This window comes from Chinchilla lanigera, unplaced genomic scaffold (genome assembly GCF_000276665.1).
Source record: "Chinchilla lanigera isolate Chin_1 unplaced genomic scaffold, ChiLan1.0 scaffold00017, whole genome shotgun sequence".
Lineage (NCBI taxonomy): Eukaryota > Metazoa > Chordata > Mammalia > Rodentia > Chinchillidae > Chinchilla > Chinchilla lanigera.
This window is the reverse complement of record NW_004955418.1, coordinates 11,606,732-11,625,313: the sequence shown is the minus strand read 5'-3', so window position 1 is coordinate 11,625,313 and position 18,582 is coordinate 11,606,732. Positions and strand designations below refer to the sequence as shown.

The window sequence follows — 18,582 nt, the reverse complement described above, 5'->3', positions numbered from 1 at the left end:
TAAACATAAGTACGATGAGTACTTGAAAACACACATGGAATTCCTAAGCATTCTTGAACTTCACCTATTTTATTTTCTTCTCTGCGGTAGGTATTAAGCACATGTCAATAGCAAATTGCTGATCTATGCTAAAAGCCCATACACTTTGCTTCTATTATAGCATTTCACTACATGTAGAAGTGATTTATGAAAAGTTTTTATTATAATGGTTTTCATGTTTTAACATGAATAGGTCCTTTCCAAAACATGCCACACATACAGCTCATCTATTCCTCTAAATAAAGTTAAAATGTCATTTCTTAAAAACCTGACTCTCTGCCTCCAACACTACTTCCGCACACTTTTGAACAGTGTTTAAAATACTCATCTAGACTAACAGCTGAAAGCATAAATCTCATATCTAGGGGCACATTTTCTTATTGATTGCTCATGGTCACACCAAGGGTTATACAGTGGTAACCACCAACTCATTTTATGGTAAAATGAGAAAAGGTGCCTCACCGAAGCTCATTAAGGTCTACATTTTTAAAAGGAGAAGGTAGCTCAGTGGTTAAGGGGGATCTGGGAGTAAAACATTTTATTTCAAATCATGTGGTGAGCATTTACTAATGTGTAGGTATCAACTGCCTTATAGGACTGTTGGGAGGATTAAATAAAATAATGTGGTACAAGTTAACACAAAAATGTATGTTTCAGAGCCGGGCATGGTGGTGCATGCCTGTAATCTCAGCACTCGGGAGGCTGAGGCAGGAGGATCGTGAGTTCAAGACCAGCCTGGGCTACAAAGTGAGCTCACGGCCAGCCTGAACTGCATAGCAGACCCTGTCTCAAAAAAAACCATAAATAAATAAAATAAAAATTTTCAAACAGTGTGGGATAAATATTGTCTATTCTTATCATATTGTCACAGTATTAAAGTGACATAATTAGGATCATTATGGATCATTACGCCATTATCAGAGCTACCAGAGAATGTACTCTGAGAATCACAGCTTTTTGAGACACTTGAGGCTATCTATCTCTAACTAAATCTAATGAAAATATAACTGTTACTGAATTCTTTTTTAAATATATACACTTAATTTCACCAGATTATCTATTATACATTCTTATTTACGAATAAATAAAGAGAAACTGTAGTACTGATTCATGGAGCCTAAGTAATGTATCATTCAAAAATTGTGTATGTTCAAATTTTGTTTCCTGAGGCTGGGGATTTAGCTCAGCGGCACAGCACCTGCCTGGCAAGTGCGAAGTCTTGAGTTCGATTCCCGGTACCAGAAAAAAAAAAATTGTTTCCTAAAAAGTCCCTCTGAGTAAATAGGATGAAAACATTCTGTTCATGACATTTGCATTGTTTTAAAACATGAAATGAAATGAAAGAAATCGCCTTGCCTCTGTCCTACAGCGAAATCAATGTATATGTTTAACAGCTGTCCTCCCAATACATAGCCAATGGCAGGGCCAAAGAGTGACATAGAATAGCCAATTCCTAGAAGAAGAAAAAAGACATTGGAAATACCATATGTACTTCTCTTCCTATGTCTAACAATAGCAAAGAAAAATATTTTACATAGAAAAATCTTAATGACCAGATCTAAATCAAAATTACAAAGGTTTTCAATAAAAACAGTATTTGGATGGTATCACTAGTTGAGACGGTTAAGTCAAAGAAGTTAAAATGCATGACTCACTGTAAAAGCTGTTTGACTGTAATAATAATTACAAGAAACCCAATAATTACAAATGCATGGAAAGTTCTATTACTAAGTTCACCAGTGGGAGGGGTAGCGCCTCTACTATTAACCCGTTAGTGATAATGACAATTATTGTTTATAATCTTCTGGAAGAAAACAATGTGAAACAAGAAACGTTTTCCACTCTGCACCCAATTGAGAGCATTCTTTCCTTTGCACTATCACAGATTTCAAAACCTGGACGTGCTGACAAATCTGTTTCCTAAAAGTAAGCCATTTGTTCTTAGTGACTCTCCCGTCATTACTAACAACAGGATTAAGTTGAGTTTATGTCTGTCAAATGTTTAATTTTTTTCCCATGTATAATTTAGAATATTTACAAAATAAAATTTACTGTTTTACCATTTGTGAGAGTTTTTATTAACTGGTGAGACTTTTATTCTTATATATAAGAGAACAAGAAACTTAGTTTATACTCAAAACTAAGAACATAGAGTGGTAAAAAATCCTTATACACTAGGTAAGACTTCAACACAAAGCTCATCTGAAAACACCTAACAATCTTATCTTTCAACTACTTTATTTTACAGTTGTATTTTATAATGTAAAAAAAAATTAGTAGGAAAATTCACGTATATAATTTATAAATGATTAAGTGTGCACATATAAAGATCCATGCTCAGAATTTTTATCAATAAGAGTACACCATTAAAAATGCTGGAGCCAGGCTTGGTGGTGCGCACCTATAATCCCAGGACTTGGAAGGCTGAGGCGGGAGGATCACTGAGTTCGAGGCCAGCCTGGGCTATGAAGTGAGTTCCAGGTAGCCTGAACTGTATAGTGAAACCTTGTCTCAAAGAAACGCTAGAAATCAATCATTTATAATTTCTTTTAGCTGATGGACTTTTAAAAATAATTTCCAATTGGGTCACACTGATAAATTTGTACAGATACCAATTAACCTTTGTAAAACTACAAAACTGCTTTAGAAGTTTTCACATTAGGATTTTGGGAAGTTGGGAAGGGGATTTGGTGATGGATGATACAGGAAGGAGGGAAAGTAAAAAAGAATCAAGAAGCCGGGCGTGGTGGTGCACACCTATACTTCCAGCCCTCAGGAGGCTGAGGCAGGAGGACCCCTGCAAGTTCAAGGCAGCCTGGGCTACAAAGTGAGCTCAAGGCCAGCCTGAACTGCACAGCAAGACCCTGTCTCAAAAAGACAAAAGAAAAGAATCAAGATGCAATGTGTACATATATACCAATGAAAGTATGTATTACATATCATGAACATACATACTGACATTCAGTGACTGGGCAATAATTCTCTGTGATAATATATAATAACATGATATAGACTATGATAATAAAGTCATAAAGAGAAAACTTAATAATTAAATGTAGGGCCTTGCACAGTTTATTTAGCTCCAGGCTTCTAGAAAGATTTTATAAGAAACTTATACTATAAAACAAGCAAAAATGAGCCATACAGTGCAAACATATTGATGTTACGTGGAAAACTCCACAGCATTGCTAGACATCTTCTTGTGCCTTTCCTTGTGGACTCTCGTGACGTCCTCACAGGACCCAGCAAGTCACAGTCTCCACACCTGTGCACATCTCCCTGAGATTCAAGCAATCAAGACACAGGCTGCTTGGACGACTCTTGCCATCCACTAAGATCAGCGTGCCCCGAGCAGGACACCAGCAGAAGCCACTGCGCATTCTATTCACTGATTCCATACGGCCGTGAGTAATTAAACACATAAAAGTCATGCTGCAGGTACCTAACGGAAATGCCTATGACATGCAAGAAACTTTGTAATAAGCCGACGTTATGCTTTACTATAAAGTAAACGAACAAGAAGACAAAATGATACCGAGCCTGTTACAATAAAGAGTACACTCACCTATGTAGAGGGAGGATTTGTGCGTGGGCACAGACTCATCGATGAAGGCCGTGCCCAGGGTGTAGAGAGGGGTGCCCCCAACCCCCAGCAGCAGCTGGCCCAGGATGAAGACGTACAGGTAGTTAGAAAGCAAAGATCCCGAAGAGGTACAGCTGGTGCTGTTTCTTGCTGAACAAGTATCTTTAGTGGGAAAACAAAAAGGTAATTTGTAGAAATTTAGCCATTGTTTAAGTATTTTTTCCAATCACTTCATTTTACTCTGTTTTATTTTGGGGAGGGGGTTGTACCGGGAATTGAACTCAGGACCTTGCACTTGCCAGGTAAGTGCTTATACCACTGAGCTATATCCCGGCCCCACTTCATTTTGATATTTAAACTATTTAGAGTACTATAGAAAACATGTAAAAATGTTACATGCCAAAATTTAGAAAATATACAGCAAAACTAAGAAGCATTAAAGCATCAAAATTAACAAACTTTAAGTAAACCAATCTAAACACAGTCAAAGCAACTGGTGCCAAGGAATTATAGAAAGAAAATAGTAATCTTTATTTTTTTCCAAGTCATAAGTTCAAAATAACCAACATAATTTATCAACAAATACCTTAAATTTGAAGAACATACTTATGGATATTTTGACAAAATGGAAACCTCAATATTTACTGTGAAGCAGGAAAATTGAAGTTGCATCTAGTTCTTTTTTGTAGTCCACACTATTTTATTAACTTTCTTTGAAAAAAATTTATTTTGTGAAAAAATATTTAGGGTTATAGGGTATTGTTAAGAATATTGTCAAAAGAAAAAATATCTCTAAAATGTGATCGAATGCCGGATGTGGTGGTGCACGCCTGTAATCCCAGCACTTGGAGGCTGAGGCAGGAGCATCATTGTGAGTTCGAGACCAGCCTGGGCTACAAAGTGAGCTCAAGGCCAGTCTGAACTGAAGAGTGAGACCCTGTCTCAAAAAGACCAAAAAAAATTTAAAAAAAAAAGGAAAAAAAGAAGATGTGATTAAAACCTTTTTTAAAAGCGACATTAAGAGTAAAGACAGAATATCATGCTAAATCCATATTTCTTAAATTCATTTGATATTAATGTAATGAGATACCTGTTAAAAAACAATATTCCCAGAACTTTCCCTGAATCTGATGTAAACACTCAAGGATCTGCATTTAACAATCCCAGCTAAGTTTACTTTCATTTCATTTATATGGGATCAAGATTTATTACTTTTTGAGGAATGACTGCAGCCCCCAAGCATCAGTCCTGAGATTTTCTAACTGGTATGAAGAAACCAAGTTCACAGTCATCAAAGTAGCAGATACAAATCTGTGCATAAAATATGCATTTTTACATTTAAATATGCCTTCTGAGGTTATATATTCATATTATAATGTGTTGGTGTATATCTTGACAGATAATTTGTATCTATAATTGGGGCAAATCTACTTTATTCATATCAATTCCCTGGCCACATCAAGATTACAATTTGAATTGTAATTCCTGGTTTTAATATTCACTTTCTTCAGATAATACATTAGACTAACGATTTCTTACTAAACACAGTGATATCAAGTACACCTACAAGCATTTCTTGTTTTACTAATTTTTCTTATTTCTCTTTTATAGTAAGTATACCTTTATAAGTAGCAAACACGTATGTTTTGTGGTAATATGGTATTTGGTTTGATTATATGAGTACCCTTTAGAGTTTTGGTGTTTTTCTTTTTTGGGGGTGGGGGTTTGAGACAGGGTCTCACTATGCAGTTCAGGCTGGTCTTGAGCTCACTTTGCAGCCCAGGCTGGCCTCAAACTCGTGGCAATCATCCTGCCTCAGCCTCCTGAATACTGGGATTACAGGTATGCATCACCACGCCGTGAAGCCTCAGCCTTCTGAATACCTGGGATTATCCACTTGTTCACCCCCAGGAACTGACATCTTTCCCACTGCACTTAAAGCTCAATTAAAATGTCACTGTTGGCAGTGTAACAGTATTCTGCAGCACAAATTTCCCATCATGTTTTCACCATATATATTTAATAATCATGTAATAAATATTATCATATATATTTAAATCATTTTAGTTCTTCTGTTACAATTTTGTGGCATATATTTCCCTCTTTTACTTTTTAAATTTTTCAGCACTGAGAACTGAAGGCAGGACCTACCCACGCAAGGCTTGTGCTCTAGCCCTGAGCCATACCCACGATGCTTTCCTACAATTTCTTCTTCTGTTTTTGTTTTTTTTTTTTTTTTTTTTTGAGACAGGGTCTCGCTATGCAGTTCAGGCTGGCCTTCAGCTCACTTTGTAGCCCAGGCTGGCCTTGAACTTGCAGCGATCCTCCTGCTTCAGCCCCGAGTGCTGGGATTACAGGCGTGAGCCACCATACCCGGCTACAATTTCATCTTGAAACAGGATCTCACTGGTTTGTCAAACTGACCTCAAACTTCTGTATCCTCCTGCCTCAGACTCCGAAGTAGCTGGGTTACAACCTTGTAGCGTACCACTGTACCCAGCACCTACAGTTCTTAAATCTCCCTTGACACAGTTGTGCAAGCCTATCTGTAGGACAGGTTTCAAAAGACAGAACTGCTAGGTTAACGTTTTGACATTGCCAATCTTCTCTAGAAAGAATTATACAAATATGAAATCCAATCAACAGTGTAGTAACACTTTACACACTAAAATTTAAATCATTACCAATCACATTGTTTAAAAAACATATTTTTTAATTTTTAAAAACTCATTAAAGACATTAAGCAATTTTATACATTATCATCTGTATTTTTTCTGTGAACTAACTTTTCAAATTTACTTGATATGTTGAGTTTAATACATGATTTATAGACGTTTGCTCCACTCCACAGGTACATAAAATTAACAGTGGTTAATTAACAGGCTACACCATGCCGTTTTTGTTTTTAACTCGAGTGCCTTTCGGTGGAGACCCAGAATTCTGTAGGATTAATCCAAACGCATTTTTGTCTCACTTTCCTGTGCATGGGATTATGTCTAGATACTTGGTCTCATGTCACTGATTTTCACAATCACTCTCCATCACAACTTTTTGTAATTACTTTGGGTTACTAGACTTTGGCGACATCAATATCTCAGCTGGCTGTAAAGTGTTTCACAGCCCAGCACGGAAGGCTCGGTGTTAGTTAGCAGGGCCACTTAGGAAATGTAACACAAACACCTCACAAAACGCTGGCTAAGAAGTAATTCACCTCATTCAAAGGCGAATAGCAACTGAAACAGAAAACCAAGTGGCACAGCAGAACAATCAAGAGATAGCACCATAACACAAATTTACAAAATTATCACCTTATAAAAACGTTTTTAGAAAAATCAAGCAATGTAAAGTTGAAAGCTCAAAATAAGGGCTCATGGAAACACAAGGGCTGAAATAAATTAGGAAAGACATATAATAAAAGAACAAAACTATCAAAATGAAAGTCATATTAAAAAGAGCAACAGAGAATAAAGACAGAATTACAAGGAGAGCTAGGCATGATAGTGCACAGCTGTAATCTCAGCACTTCGGGAGGCTGAGGCAGGAGTCCAAGGCCAACCTGGGCTCCACAGCAAGACATTGTCTCAAAAACAAACAAAAAAAAAATTACAAGGACAGATAAAATAGAGTTGAAAACTATGAACAAAGTTGTAAAAAGTAATTAAGATTTAGTAGACTAGACAGAATGTAACACTGGATTCAGACAAAAGAAATCAAATTCATAATCGTGTATAATAGGAAAGAAATCTATACCCCAAGGTACAATTAAGAAACTTTGCTTCAAACAAATGACACATTCATAATCTAAAGGGACAAAGAGCATCTGAGAAAAATTTGATGCAAGACTTCTAACATCAAGAAATTCCCTTGTAGCCAGGCATGGTGGTGCATGCCTGTAAACCCAGCACTCAGGAAGCTGAGGTAGGAGGATCACCAAGAGTCCAAGGCCAGCCTGTATTACCTAAATGGAGTTCAGGGCCAGTCTGGACTACATAGTGAGACCCTGTCACAAAAAAATTCCCTTTTAAAATTATTGTACTTTAAAGCTGAAGGAATGCTATTTTGAACAGGCAAACAAAAAAATTCACTTATACAAAGGGAGATTAAAAATAATCCTTCAGAGCATACAGTTCTGCCTGCCAACAAAATATTTCATTCAGAGATGCCAGACCCAAAGAAGAAAATCCAAAATGAATTTATAAAACTTTATTGTTATAATATTTTATTAAGTAACTAGATCCACCCCTTATGTGAATTCTGCTGTATTATTAGTTTAGGCAACTATTTGAACGTACTTCTACTAGGAAATTTATGCCTGACAAAATGCTTTTGACATTATTTAAAAAAGAGAGGATGGACAAAAGGTATCATAGTACAGTTAGACAAGAAAAACAAGTTCTCATGTCGTGTAGCACAGCAGGGAGATTATATGTAACAACAATTTATCATCTATTTTGTAAAGAACTAGAAGAGAGGCATTCGAAGGTCCCAAACATAAAGGATGCACACGAGTGCTTGGGAATGTAAGGACCTGGCTTGGTCATTAGGCACTGTATACCTTCACTGGAGCATCATTAGTCATGTACACATGTACGTCAACTGTGCAAATATTACCTGCAGTTATCAACGGGAGAAAAGGCACGTGGTTTAACAATGTTCCACAAGAGGGAGCCCCTCTGCCGTTTATGAATTTAGAGGAGCATTTCCATTAAAATGAAGGGTTATGATTTCACTTAACAAACGGTGGCCACACTTGCCTCCTAATGTCTGCAGCGCCTTCAGCAAAAGGACAAAAGGAAGTCCACAGACCCAGGCAGAATACTTACAAGTTAACTATCAAGGTCAGCCTGACCTTTGATCCACAGCCCAAGGTATACGACCAGAAGACCTGAGGCTACAGACACTGTTCCCTGACCCACCTGCCCCCAAGCCTGGGAAGGGAGCGGGGAGTCGGGTCTCCCAGCCGGGCTTTTGTCAGGAGAATTTCCCACTTGTGGAGGGCACCTGAAGCTCCTGGGGTGGGATTTAAGAAGCAGTTTTCCCGGAACCCATTCTCCTTTATTACGGGTGTCAGGCACTTTAAGGCTCCTGACTTTAAACAAAAGCAGACCCACTTTCCCCAGCCCAGAGACCTTGGGGCCCCTCTCCCCTCCCCACACCTATGCTCTAGATGCGGTCCTGAGGAGAAGCAGGTGCTTTCCGCTCCTTCATACCTGACCTTCCTCAGTCACAGCAGCATCTTCTGGCCTGGGGATCTCAGCGCATTCCTGCATTCCTCGCCCTGAAATAAGCTTTCCATTACCCGGGCACCAGCCTTTTTTTTTTTTCCTTATAGAACTTGCAGAAAGATACAGGTTCTTAGAACCTCAGTGTTTGCGGTTGTGCGAGTCCTCCAAGCGCAGGACTCAGGACAGGGGTGGTCTTGCTCAGGCCCAAGAGCAGCTGGTGGCTACAGTCTGTGTCAGGACAAATACTCTTCCCCAAGATGAGACAAGGAGTCTTAAGTCCAAATGTACATCCTTTACTGGCAACAAGAGATAAGCCCAGGGACACCAGAGCTCTCCTGACCGCTCTGATTCAAGAAACACAGGTCAGGTGGGAGGACCTGGCCCAAAGTTTATCTCAGACAATCTGCTCTTGTGCGAACTGAGCAGCCACCTGCCTGGATGCCGCCTGGCCACTCGCCACTCCCGGGAACCCGAGCCCACCAGGGCAAGAAGGAACTACCAGGGCATCGCAGAAAGATGCTGAGGAAAAGCAAGCGGGTTTTTATGCAACTCACGTCAGGGCCACAGAACACTGGCCACGAAAGTAATTTCAGGGAGCTGATGAAAAGTACAAATCACATTTCATCACAAATGGAGCCACTGTTTATAAGACAGCAAAGCAGAAATGAAGTAACAGAAAAGGAAGTGGTAAGAGGACAGGAGAAGTAGGTGCTGACAGAAAAAAAAGGTAAAATTAAAACTTCATTAAAATGAAGACACAGGGCCGGGGATATGGCTCAGCAGCACAAGCACCTGCCTGGCAAGCACAGGGTCCTGAGTTCAATTCCTGTTACTAAAAAAAAAAAAAAAAAGAAAGAAAAGAAAATGAAGACACAATAAATAAAAAGAGGTTCAAAGACGACCAAACCTAGCAAACACCATCGAGTGCATATTAAATAGAAATACGGAAAGTGAGCAAAAAGGCTGGTAAAGAAAAAAAGCAGAACTGTTAAAGATGTAAATTGGCCCAAGGAGATCCCATATACACATAATTGAAGGGCATGAGAAAGAAACCTAAAACCTCACAATAAAACATTCAAAGATATAATTTTTTAATAAAATCACACAAAATTTACAAGTATGAACGTACATCAGTATAGTTCAATTCTTCCTAACTAGGTGCCAGGAAGCCATGACATGGCTGATCAGCACCATGGTACGCCATCAGCCGGGACTTTAAAATACCCCAAAGACATTTGGACTGTGGGGATTCCTTGCAGAGAATAACAGAAGTGTATGGCACATGTCCCAAGCGCTTCCACATTATTTCAGAACACACCAGTGGACGGAAACTATTAAGTACTTGTGTTCCCCAATAAGAACAGTAATTGATACAAGTGTGTAATATAACACATGAAAATTTTTATAGAGTATTATCCATCATGCATTGCTACATTTTTTCTTCATTAATGTCTAGTATCTCAAAGATCAGTGCTATAAAAAAACACTTTTAAATAAATCAGTTAAGTAGGACAGAGGTCTCAAGTAATACAGAATAGCCACAAGGTAATTAAAGTAGTTAAATTTAGCCTTTCTTTAGACAGATTTAACTCTCGGTATAACAATGTATGTGTAATTTTCTCAGATTTTAGAAGTTCTTTTCTGCATTTATCTTTATTCACATTCTTTCAATTCATGATATTGGATTGTTTTTCTTATTTTGTCCCTCTTCCTTTAATCCTTTCCTCTTTTAATCTTATCATTCTTGGGGGCTGGGGATTTAGCTCAGTGGCAAAAGCGCCTGCCTGGCAAGCGCAAGGTCGTGAGTTCGGTTCCTGGTACCGGAGAAAAACCAAACCAAAAAAAAAAAAATCTTATCATTCTTTTAACAGTTGGGCCAAGAGTTTGTGCTTTAGATAAGGAAACTGACAGGTCTTACCTCAAAAACTCTGGGCACTTTATCTTGATAGAAATGCTTTGAGAAATGTTTTGAATTCCTCCTAAATTTTCTAAGTAACCTGTCAGGCACACACACACACACACACACACACACACACACACACACACCTGGTTCTTTGGATTCTAAGACACACACCCACAGTCCACAGTGGCCTCTGGTTTTTCCAGAGTAGAAAGGAAAGATTGGTGGGTGGAGCTAAGAAAGCTACTCAAGCTGTGAAAGAGAACTCCCGGGTACTTTTGGTGCTTGAGGCAGCCGGCTCGTTCTGCTTGGTAAGAAGCCACAGTCACCACATAAGAGCCAGTTACACGGCAATACTTGCTAATGCTATGTCAGTTGCTAAGAAAAACAATCTCAAAAATAGTGCAGGGTGTTCGCTGGATCAGTTCTGTGAGGTAGGCACTGAACTACTGCACACATCCACGAGACTTTCTCTGAGAGGTTCTCTCTCTTTGGGGCTCCTAAGCCTCACTTTAGTGGGAGTTATGACCGGAATAACTCTATTTTGTATAATGAATTCTCACAAAATTATCAGCAAAGTACTGTCATGGGATACAGTCAACTCATTCTCCCAGTGGACACACCGTGGGAAACACTCCACCCTGAAATGTTGGCCACCACTAGATGTAGTAATATAAGGTGGCAGGGAAAATAAGGAAAGTAGGACAACAACAAGCTCCACAGCTCTTCCTCTGGTAGAGCTGGTCAGAGGCCCAAGTGATAAGCTTCCTGTTCTATCGTCCAGTTCAAGTTCTCTGTACCCTGCCTGCATCTCAATTGGACTGGGATTTCACATAACCAAGTACTCAGCTGTTCTTTCTTCACTGGGTTATGGAAGTTTTCTTCTAACAAGTGTACTAATGATATGAGGTGTTAAGAAGCATCCAAGTAAAACCTCTCTTTCCAAAATATATTGTTGCTTGCAACTGTAAGGAAACAATCCAACTTCCCCTTGGTATCTATTATCCATCCCACTGGCTCTGCCCATGCAGAAGACCCTCTTCTCTCTTTGCATTATTTTGTATGTAGAGCAAAAACATAATTAGGAAACAGTCAGTCTTTACAATTTAAGGTAATAATGCCTGTGTTCCATGATGGAAGAATTGATCCCTTGGAGGCCAGGATTCAACAAGAACAAGATAGGAAGCAAAAGTTCCATGAAAGAAACTATTAGGCAAAGCATCAAGGCGCATCAGTCTATTGCTAGTCCTTTTTTTCTATCCTGTGCACTGTGGTCACAGAGAGTCTCCCCACCACAGTTGCTTCTGCTTCAACGCGTGCACATGTTGAGGAAGGAAGCAAACTGTTTTGCAATTTATGTCAACAGACACCACTCTTTTGAGCCAGTGGCTCCTGGGTGTTGAGGTACAAGGCAAGACAAATGGATTTCATGAGGAGTCTTTACCCTGTGCGTCCACCAGTTTCTTCCTCAGAAGTGATACTGTGCGGGATATAATGGGAATGAGCATGCTATCATGTAAGGCAAATAATGCTGGGGGCTGACAGATGTATTATAGGCCCTAACAGCAAATTCCTACCCAGAATACGAATTTATCTCAGAAGACAAACTGCAGCCAGAATAGGTGTACACTGGCTGATCTGTTTGCCCCAAGGGATGTTGTCGTAGGACTCAGGATCCTGGATAATAAATCAGGGAATTGCTCTGCAGGGAAGGTAGATAAACCAGTCTTCCTGAGGCAAAGTTCATGATGTTTAACTCATGCCTATCTCCTTGAATGTTATTATGGCTACTTTTACTTGGAGCAGTTCTGTAACTGCCACAGCAGTTGGGGAAAAACACAGGCAGCCGTTCACCGGGCGGACCCCTGAGTCTTGCTCTTCGAGGGACAACCTCTTCCATACCAGGTGTTTTCAAGTGATCACTGCCAACGAACAAATTTTCTTTACATTGCAGGCCCACTGCAAGAAACACAAAGCACATCCCTTAGCGGGACGATCTTATACCTTTCAAGCGCGTTCATTTTTGTTTCTTCCAATCTTGTCTCCGGCTATCTGATCTAGTAGTGTTGTTTATGAATAAATACAGATCTGTACCCCAGTACCTCTTTCCTTCTGTCAAAACTGAGATTCTAGGGGCTGGGGATTTAGCTCAGCGGCAAAAGCGCCTGCCTGGCAAGCGTAAGGTCGTGAGTTCGGTTCCCGGTACCGGAGAAAAACCAAAAAAAAAAACAAACAAACAAACAAAAAAAACTGGGATTCTATTTTTTTGTTGTGTTTGTTTTGTTTTTCTGAGATAAGGTCTTGCTACAAAATTAAGGCTGGTCTTGAACTCACTGTGTCATACACACTGGTCTCAATTTGTGGTGATCCTCCTGCTTCAGCCTCCTGAGTGCTAAGATTAGAGGGTTCCTACTTAACTTTGCCTTAAAGAAATATGACTGACTGGAGCTGTTATTCAGAGATGCCCACTTGTGGTGGGTGCTAGCACACCTTGAAAATTTGGTGAAACTAGCCTACACTTCCTCTTCTGCTAGCCAGCTACAGAAAAATTTTTGTGAGGTTCTCATAATGAGCACCCCAGGGGATGCTAATAAGGCCAGGCCAACTTCTACCTATCATGACAACCTCCCTCCACCTGCGAAGGAGGGAGTGCGACGGCCTGTCAACCAGTAGTAGAGTGGGATGGTGCTTGTGTGGTTAATCACGCATTCCATGACTAACACTACCTGCTATTTCATCTACCAATGAATGCTACCGCTGTAAATTTTCTGATCTGTTACAACAGATAAGAAGTATTCTGTCATGTGAAATTCAGGTCTCACGGTGCTGGTAATCACATTCATGTTTAACTTACCAGTCCCTGGGAAGAAGTCAAGTGCTCGGTGTCACATGAACAGTTGTAATGGCATTACTACAAAAACACAAGGTCTTTCTTCACGATGGTTTCCCTCTGGAGGTTACTGCTTTCCTACATACTCTGCCTGCCTCACACACTGCTACACCTGGTACAGAACTTTGTTTTGTCTCACTTTTCACTAAAACGTGGCAGCCTCACACATTATCTGGAAAATGGGTTGAAGTATGTAAATAAATGAGATAAAAGACTTCTCCAAATTTCCCAAGTGGAACACCAAGCACTGTGCCTCATTCTTAGTGTGCAAGAGGTCAGTGGATACTGTGACAGGGCCCAGTCTGCCACGCTGCTTAGAAACGTCACTGCTGTGACAGAGCTTGAAATGATCTGAGATTTCTTTTTTTTTTTTTTTTTTTTTTTTTTTTTTTTTTTTTTTGAGGCAGGGTCTCGCTATGCAGTTCAGGCTGGCCTCGAGCTCACTTTTTTTGGTTTTTCTCCGGTACCGGGAACCGAACTCACGACCTTGCACTTGCCAGGCAGGTGCTTTTTGCCGCTGAGCTAAATCCCCAGCCCCTGATCTGAGATTTCTATACTGTCTTCTGGCAGCACACTCATTTTTTCTAACGCACTTAATATACTTCTCAACACTTCAAACCCAGTGAGTTTCATACCATCAGCGTAAAGCCCAGTGTGACGTTCTCTAGGGTGATAAAATGACCACAGCATTTTTAGGGCAGAGTCCCAAGTTTCGCACTGGGTTGGCTGAAGCTAGGTAAGTATTTGTTGCAACGGCCCCTCTTGTATACTGCCTGTGTTTACAGGCATCCCTGACCCCTCCCCAGTAGATGCAGGAGCCATCCTACACTCCACTCATCATAATAAAAAAGGTTTCCCAGATGCGCACAGTTAGCCCTATTTGAGAGTTATTACAGTGCTTTCTTCATATAAGAATGGAGCGCTTCACAGCTTCACAAAGCAGCCATGACTTAGACCTGAGAATGCAAATTAAGATCATGGGCCTACGCCAACCCACGGACTGCTTTTGTAAGTAAGAATTTATTGCAACACAACTGTGCTCATTTGTTTATGTGTTTCTATGTCTGCTTTCAGCTATGACAGTGGAGTTAAGCTGCTGCAGTGGACACTCAATGGCCTGTAAGCCATGAACATTTACTCCCTTGAAGTGAAGCCTGCATTGTCTGCCTAGCATTCCACCTTCCTACAACAGTGACACCTTTCTCCCTCTGCTTCTGCGGTGTTGTAAGGAGAACCTAAGGAAGGGACGCATTTTGCATACTCCTGTGGCAACCAGGCCATAACTTTCCGGTGTGGTGTTAGCAGCAGTCATGAGGAACAGAGAGGAGTGACTCTTACCCTCCAGGAGAAAGTGTGTGTTATGGTTTGTGTCTGGGTGTCCCCCCCAAAGCCTCATGCGGTCATGGGGCAGGCTTTTAGGGTTTGATTGATTATGAGTATGAGAGCTACACCCGCCCTGGGGTGGATAGTTTGCATATGTAAGGGAGAGGAAGAGGCTGCTTGGCACCATTCCTCCCTTTTAGTGCTTGTTGCTTTTGCTGTGTTCTGCCGCCAGGAGCTGCAGCCCTCTGCCATGTGCCACTCTGCCTTGTAACCTGCCAAGTATGGACTGAAACCCCCACAAACTGTAAGTGAAATAAACCTTTTCTTCCTTAATTTTGGGCGTCAGGTATTTTGTCCCAGCAACAAGAGAAAAGTAACCAAGACAGCGTGGCATGAGTGCAATTCTAGTGGAGTTTCAGAACAGTCACGACTGTTCAAAGATCATGAGGACCCTGTTTCCCTCTTAGGTCCCAACAGGAGAACTTGGGTTTCTACCACATCTAGACCACCTTTGCCTCAAACTCATCAAAGCCTTGTCACAACACACAGTGAAAGCAGAGATTTTAAATAAAGTCCAGACTGATAATGTAAGGCCAAGGCCGCGGTAACATACGCACTTAGAATATGGTATCTAGAGCAGTCGAGAATCCGTACAAGGAACACTCAAAGCATAACATTTAAATCAGAGGAAATTTTTTACAAAAATGTTCAAGCAACCTATAGGAACCCAGCAAATAGAGAATGAAGAGAACGAACACAAAATGATATATAAAAGTGCACCCCAAACTTTATCAACACTTCTGTTACCCCTAAATGGTCTAACTACAATGAAAGGGCAGACACTGGCAGAGTGGATTAAAAAAATAACCCAACCAGGTGCTGTATACGAGAAACTTGCTTTGAATTTAATGATGGACTTGAAAAGATAGATAAAACGTATCATCCAAACATTAAGTGAAATAGGAATAGCTATATTAGTGTCAGAGGAAAGCTGGCTTCAGAGTAAAGAAATTTACCAGGCACAGTGGACATTACATAATAATAAAATAGCTGATTCAAGGGGCTGGGGATTTAGCTCAGCAGCAAAAGCACCTGCCTGGCAAGCACAAGGTTGTGAGTTCGGTTCCCAGTCCCGGAGAAAAACCAAAAAAAATAAATAGATAAATTAAAAATAAATAAATAAACAGATAGATAGATAAATAAAATAAAATAGCTGATTCAGCAGGAAGGTCCAATAATCCAAAATACATATTCACCAACAGCAGAGCTGAAACATGAAACAAAAACTAATACTTTATAGGTAACTTTAGATATACTATTATGGTTTATTAATCTTCACATTTTTAGTTAAATTTTTTCTCTGAGTTGAATCCTATTATTAATGGTTGTATAGTAGCTGCAGTCAGTAGATATTTAATGGATGTCAGTATTTGGTTTGTATTTACATCTATATTATAATTACAAATCTCCTTTCTTTTGTTTTTTTTTTGGTTTTGTTTTGTTAAGACAGGTTCTCACTATGCAGTTCACGCTGGCCTTGAGCTCACTTTGTAGCCTAGGCTGGTCTCGAACTCACAACAATCCTCTTGCCTCAGCCTCCCGAGTGCTGGGATTACAGGCACATGCTACCACGCCTGGCCTCTATTTTTTTAAAAAACACAGGTCTCACTGTGTAGTTCAGGCTGGCTTTTGAACTCTCTATGTAGCCCAGGCTGCTCTCGAACTCGTGGAGATCCTCCTGCCTCAGCCTTCAGGGTACTAGGATTACAGGCACGCACCACCATACCCAGCCTTGCTATTGCTAAGTGTGAGGTAGTAGTAGCTTTTGTTGGTTCTTTGGTTTTGGGACTTTTGTTTTGTTTTGTTTTTGTTTTTTGAATCAGCATCTCAGTCTGCAGTTCAGGCTGGCTTTGAACTCTCTATGTAGTCAAGGCCGGTCTCCAACTCACAGTGATCCTCCTGCCTCAGCCTCCCTAGTGCTGGGATTACAGGCATGGCCACTACTCCCAGCTTATTGCTTCAGGCTAGTACAGTAACGATAATTAGTACATTGTGTATTGTTGTCCAGTTTGTCTTCAATTTTTGCTATTGCTGGTATCTGTGCCATTGCCATGTCCCACAGGGGAGCAGAGTTGGTATTACCTGGCATTTTACTGTTTGTCGGTATCTGGTTTCCCGCTGTGTCATCAGCATACGATGGTCAGCCCCTGCAGAACTGAGTGCTGGTTCAACTACACTGCACCCTCCCCGCCCCAAGCAATGGAGGCCAGATAGCTGGACAAAAGTAAAGGCCTACAGTTGGCCACATTCGGAACGCATCACTGAGAAATAGACACGAAGTAAAGCGATCTTCCACTACCAACACAGTCTTCCCGCCGTAATTGACCTTCAACCCTCAAGACACGTGTGCACATGTGCGCGCACCCACATGCATGCACATACACACACAGAGAAGCATATAAAATGAGAAAAAAAAAGGCCTCCTAAAACTACCAACACCCCAAAGCTGATCCATGGTGCTCATCTAGATGAAATCAGAAGTCAAACTGCTAAAATATATGACATAATAAAAGAGACAAATCAAGAAAGTGCTTGAAAGCTCAAAGATGATATAACCAAACAGATACTGACTTAATATACAGGATAATGACCGATGAACTTACAGAACACACTAATAGAAAGCTAGCTACCGAAAAGTACCACACATGACTGAGTCAGTTACAGTCCATAAAATGGTACCAAAGAAAGCCAGGTATGGTGGTACATACCTGTGATCCTGGCACTCAGGAGGCTGAGATGGGAGGGTCGCAGTGAGGCTACATAGCTGAAGACCAGCCTGAACTGCAAAGCGAGACCTTGCCTCAAAATATAAAAAGAACCAAAGACAAAACCAGATGATAAAAAATTCTATTGATAGCGTGAGCAGCGGAAGTGAGCAAGGTGAGGGCAGTGTCAGAACTGGAAGGGCAGGCCCCTGCAAATGACCATACACTCAGAGATACCTTAAAGACAAGCGAAAGGAGACGTGGACCTAACAGCTGCTAGATGACACAAAGACGACTAAGCTCTTTGTTTGTTTTTGTCTTTTTGAGAGAGGGTCTCGCTATGCAGTTCATGTTGGCTTTTTTTCTTTTTGGCAGTTATTTTTTTTTTAATTTTAGAAGTAAAAGAACAAAAACATATTAAGAGACAGCCATTTACAAAGTAGCACAAGAATAGTACAAGCAACACTGAACTACATACAAGGTGACAGGGAATTAACAGTGGTTGTTGTATTACATATTGATAACTTCAAAGTGGTTGACCTTGAGCTTACTTTGTAGCCCAGGCTGGTCTCTAACTTGCAATGATCCTCCTGCCTCAGACTCACGAGTGTTGGGATTACAAGTGTGTGCCACCACGCCTTGCTAAAGAATACTAATCTATGGGGCTGGGGATTTAGCTCAGCGGCAAAAGCGCCTGCCTGGCAAGCGCAAGGTCGTGAGTTCGGTTCCCGGTACCGGAGAAAAAACCAAAAAAAAAAAAAACAAAACAAAACAAAGATGCACAGAAATATGCAGGTACTCCAGGCAAAAGAGAAAAACAAAACATGTTTTCTGGACAAAGTACTTGTGGTTGAAAT

General features: G+C 40.5%; 1 protein-coding gene across 1 annotated transcript in view; it reads right to left on the bottom strand.

Annotated features, from left to right (window-relative positions):
* Slco4c1 (solute carrier organic anion transporter family, member 4C1) overlaps window positions 1–18,582 on the bottom strand; it is a gene marked incomplete at its 5' end in the record, with an annotated part of 59,227 nt that overhangs the window by 20,929 nt on the left and 19,716 nt on the right. The window contains 2 exon segments of the mRNA XM_013513034.1: window positions 1,396–1,492; window positions 3,605–3,784. Coding sequence (XP_013368488.1) covers window positions 1,396–1,492; window positions 3,605–3,784 — 277 coding nt within the window.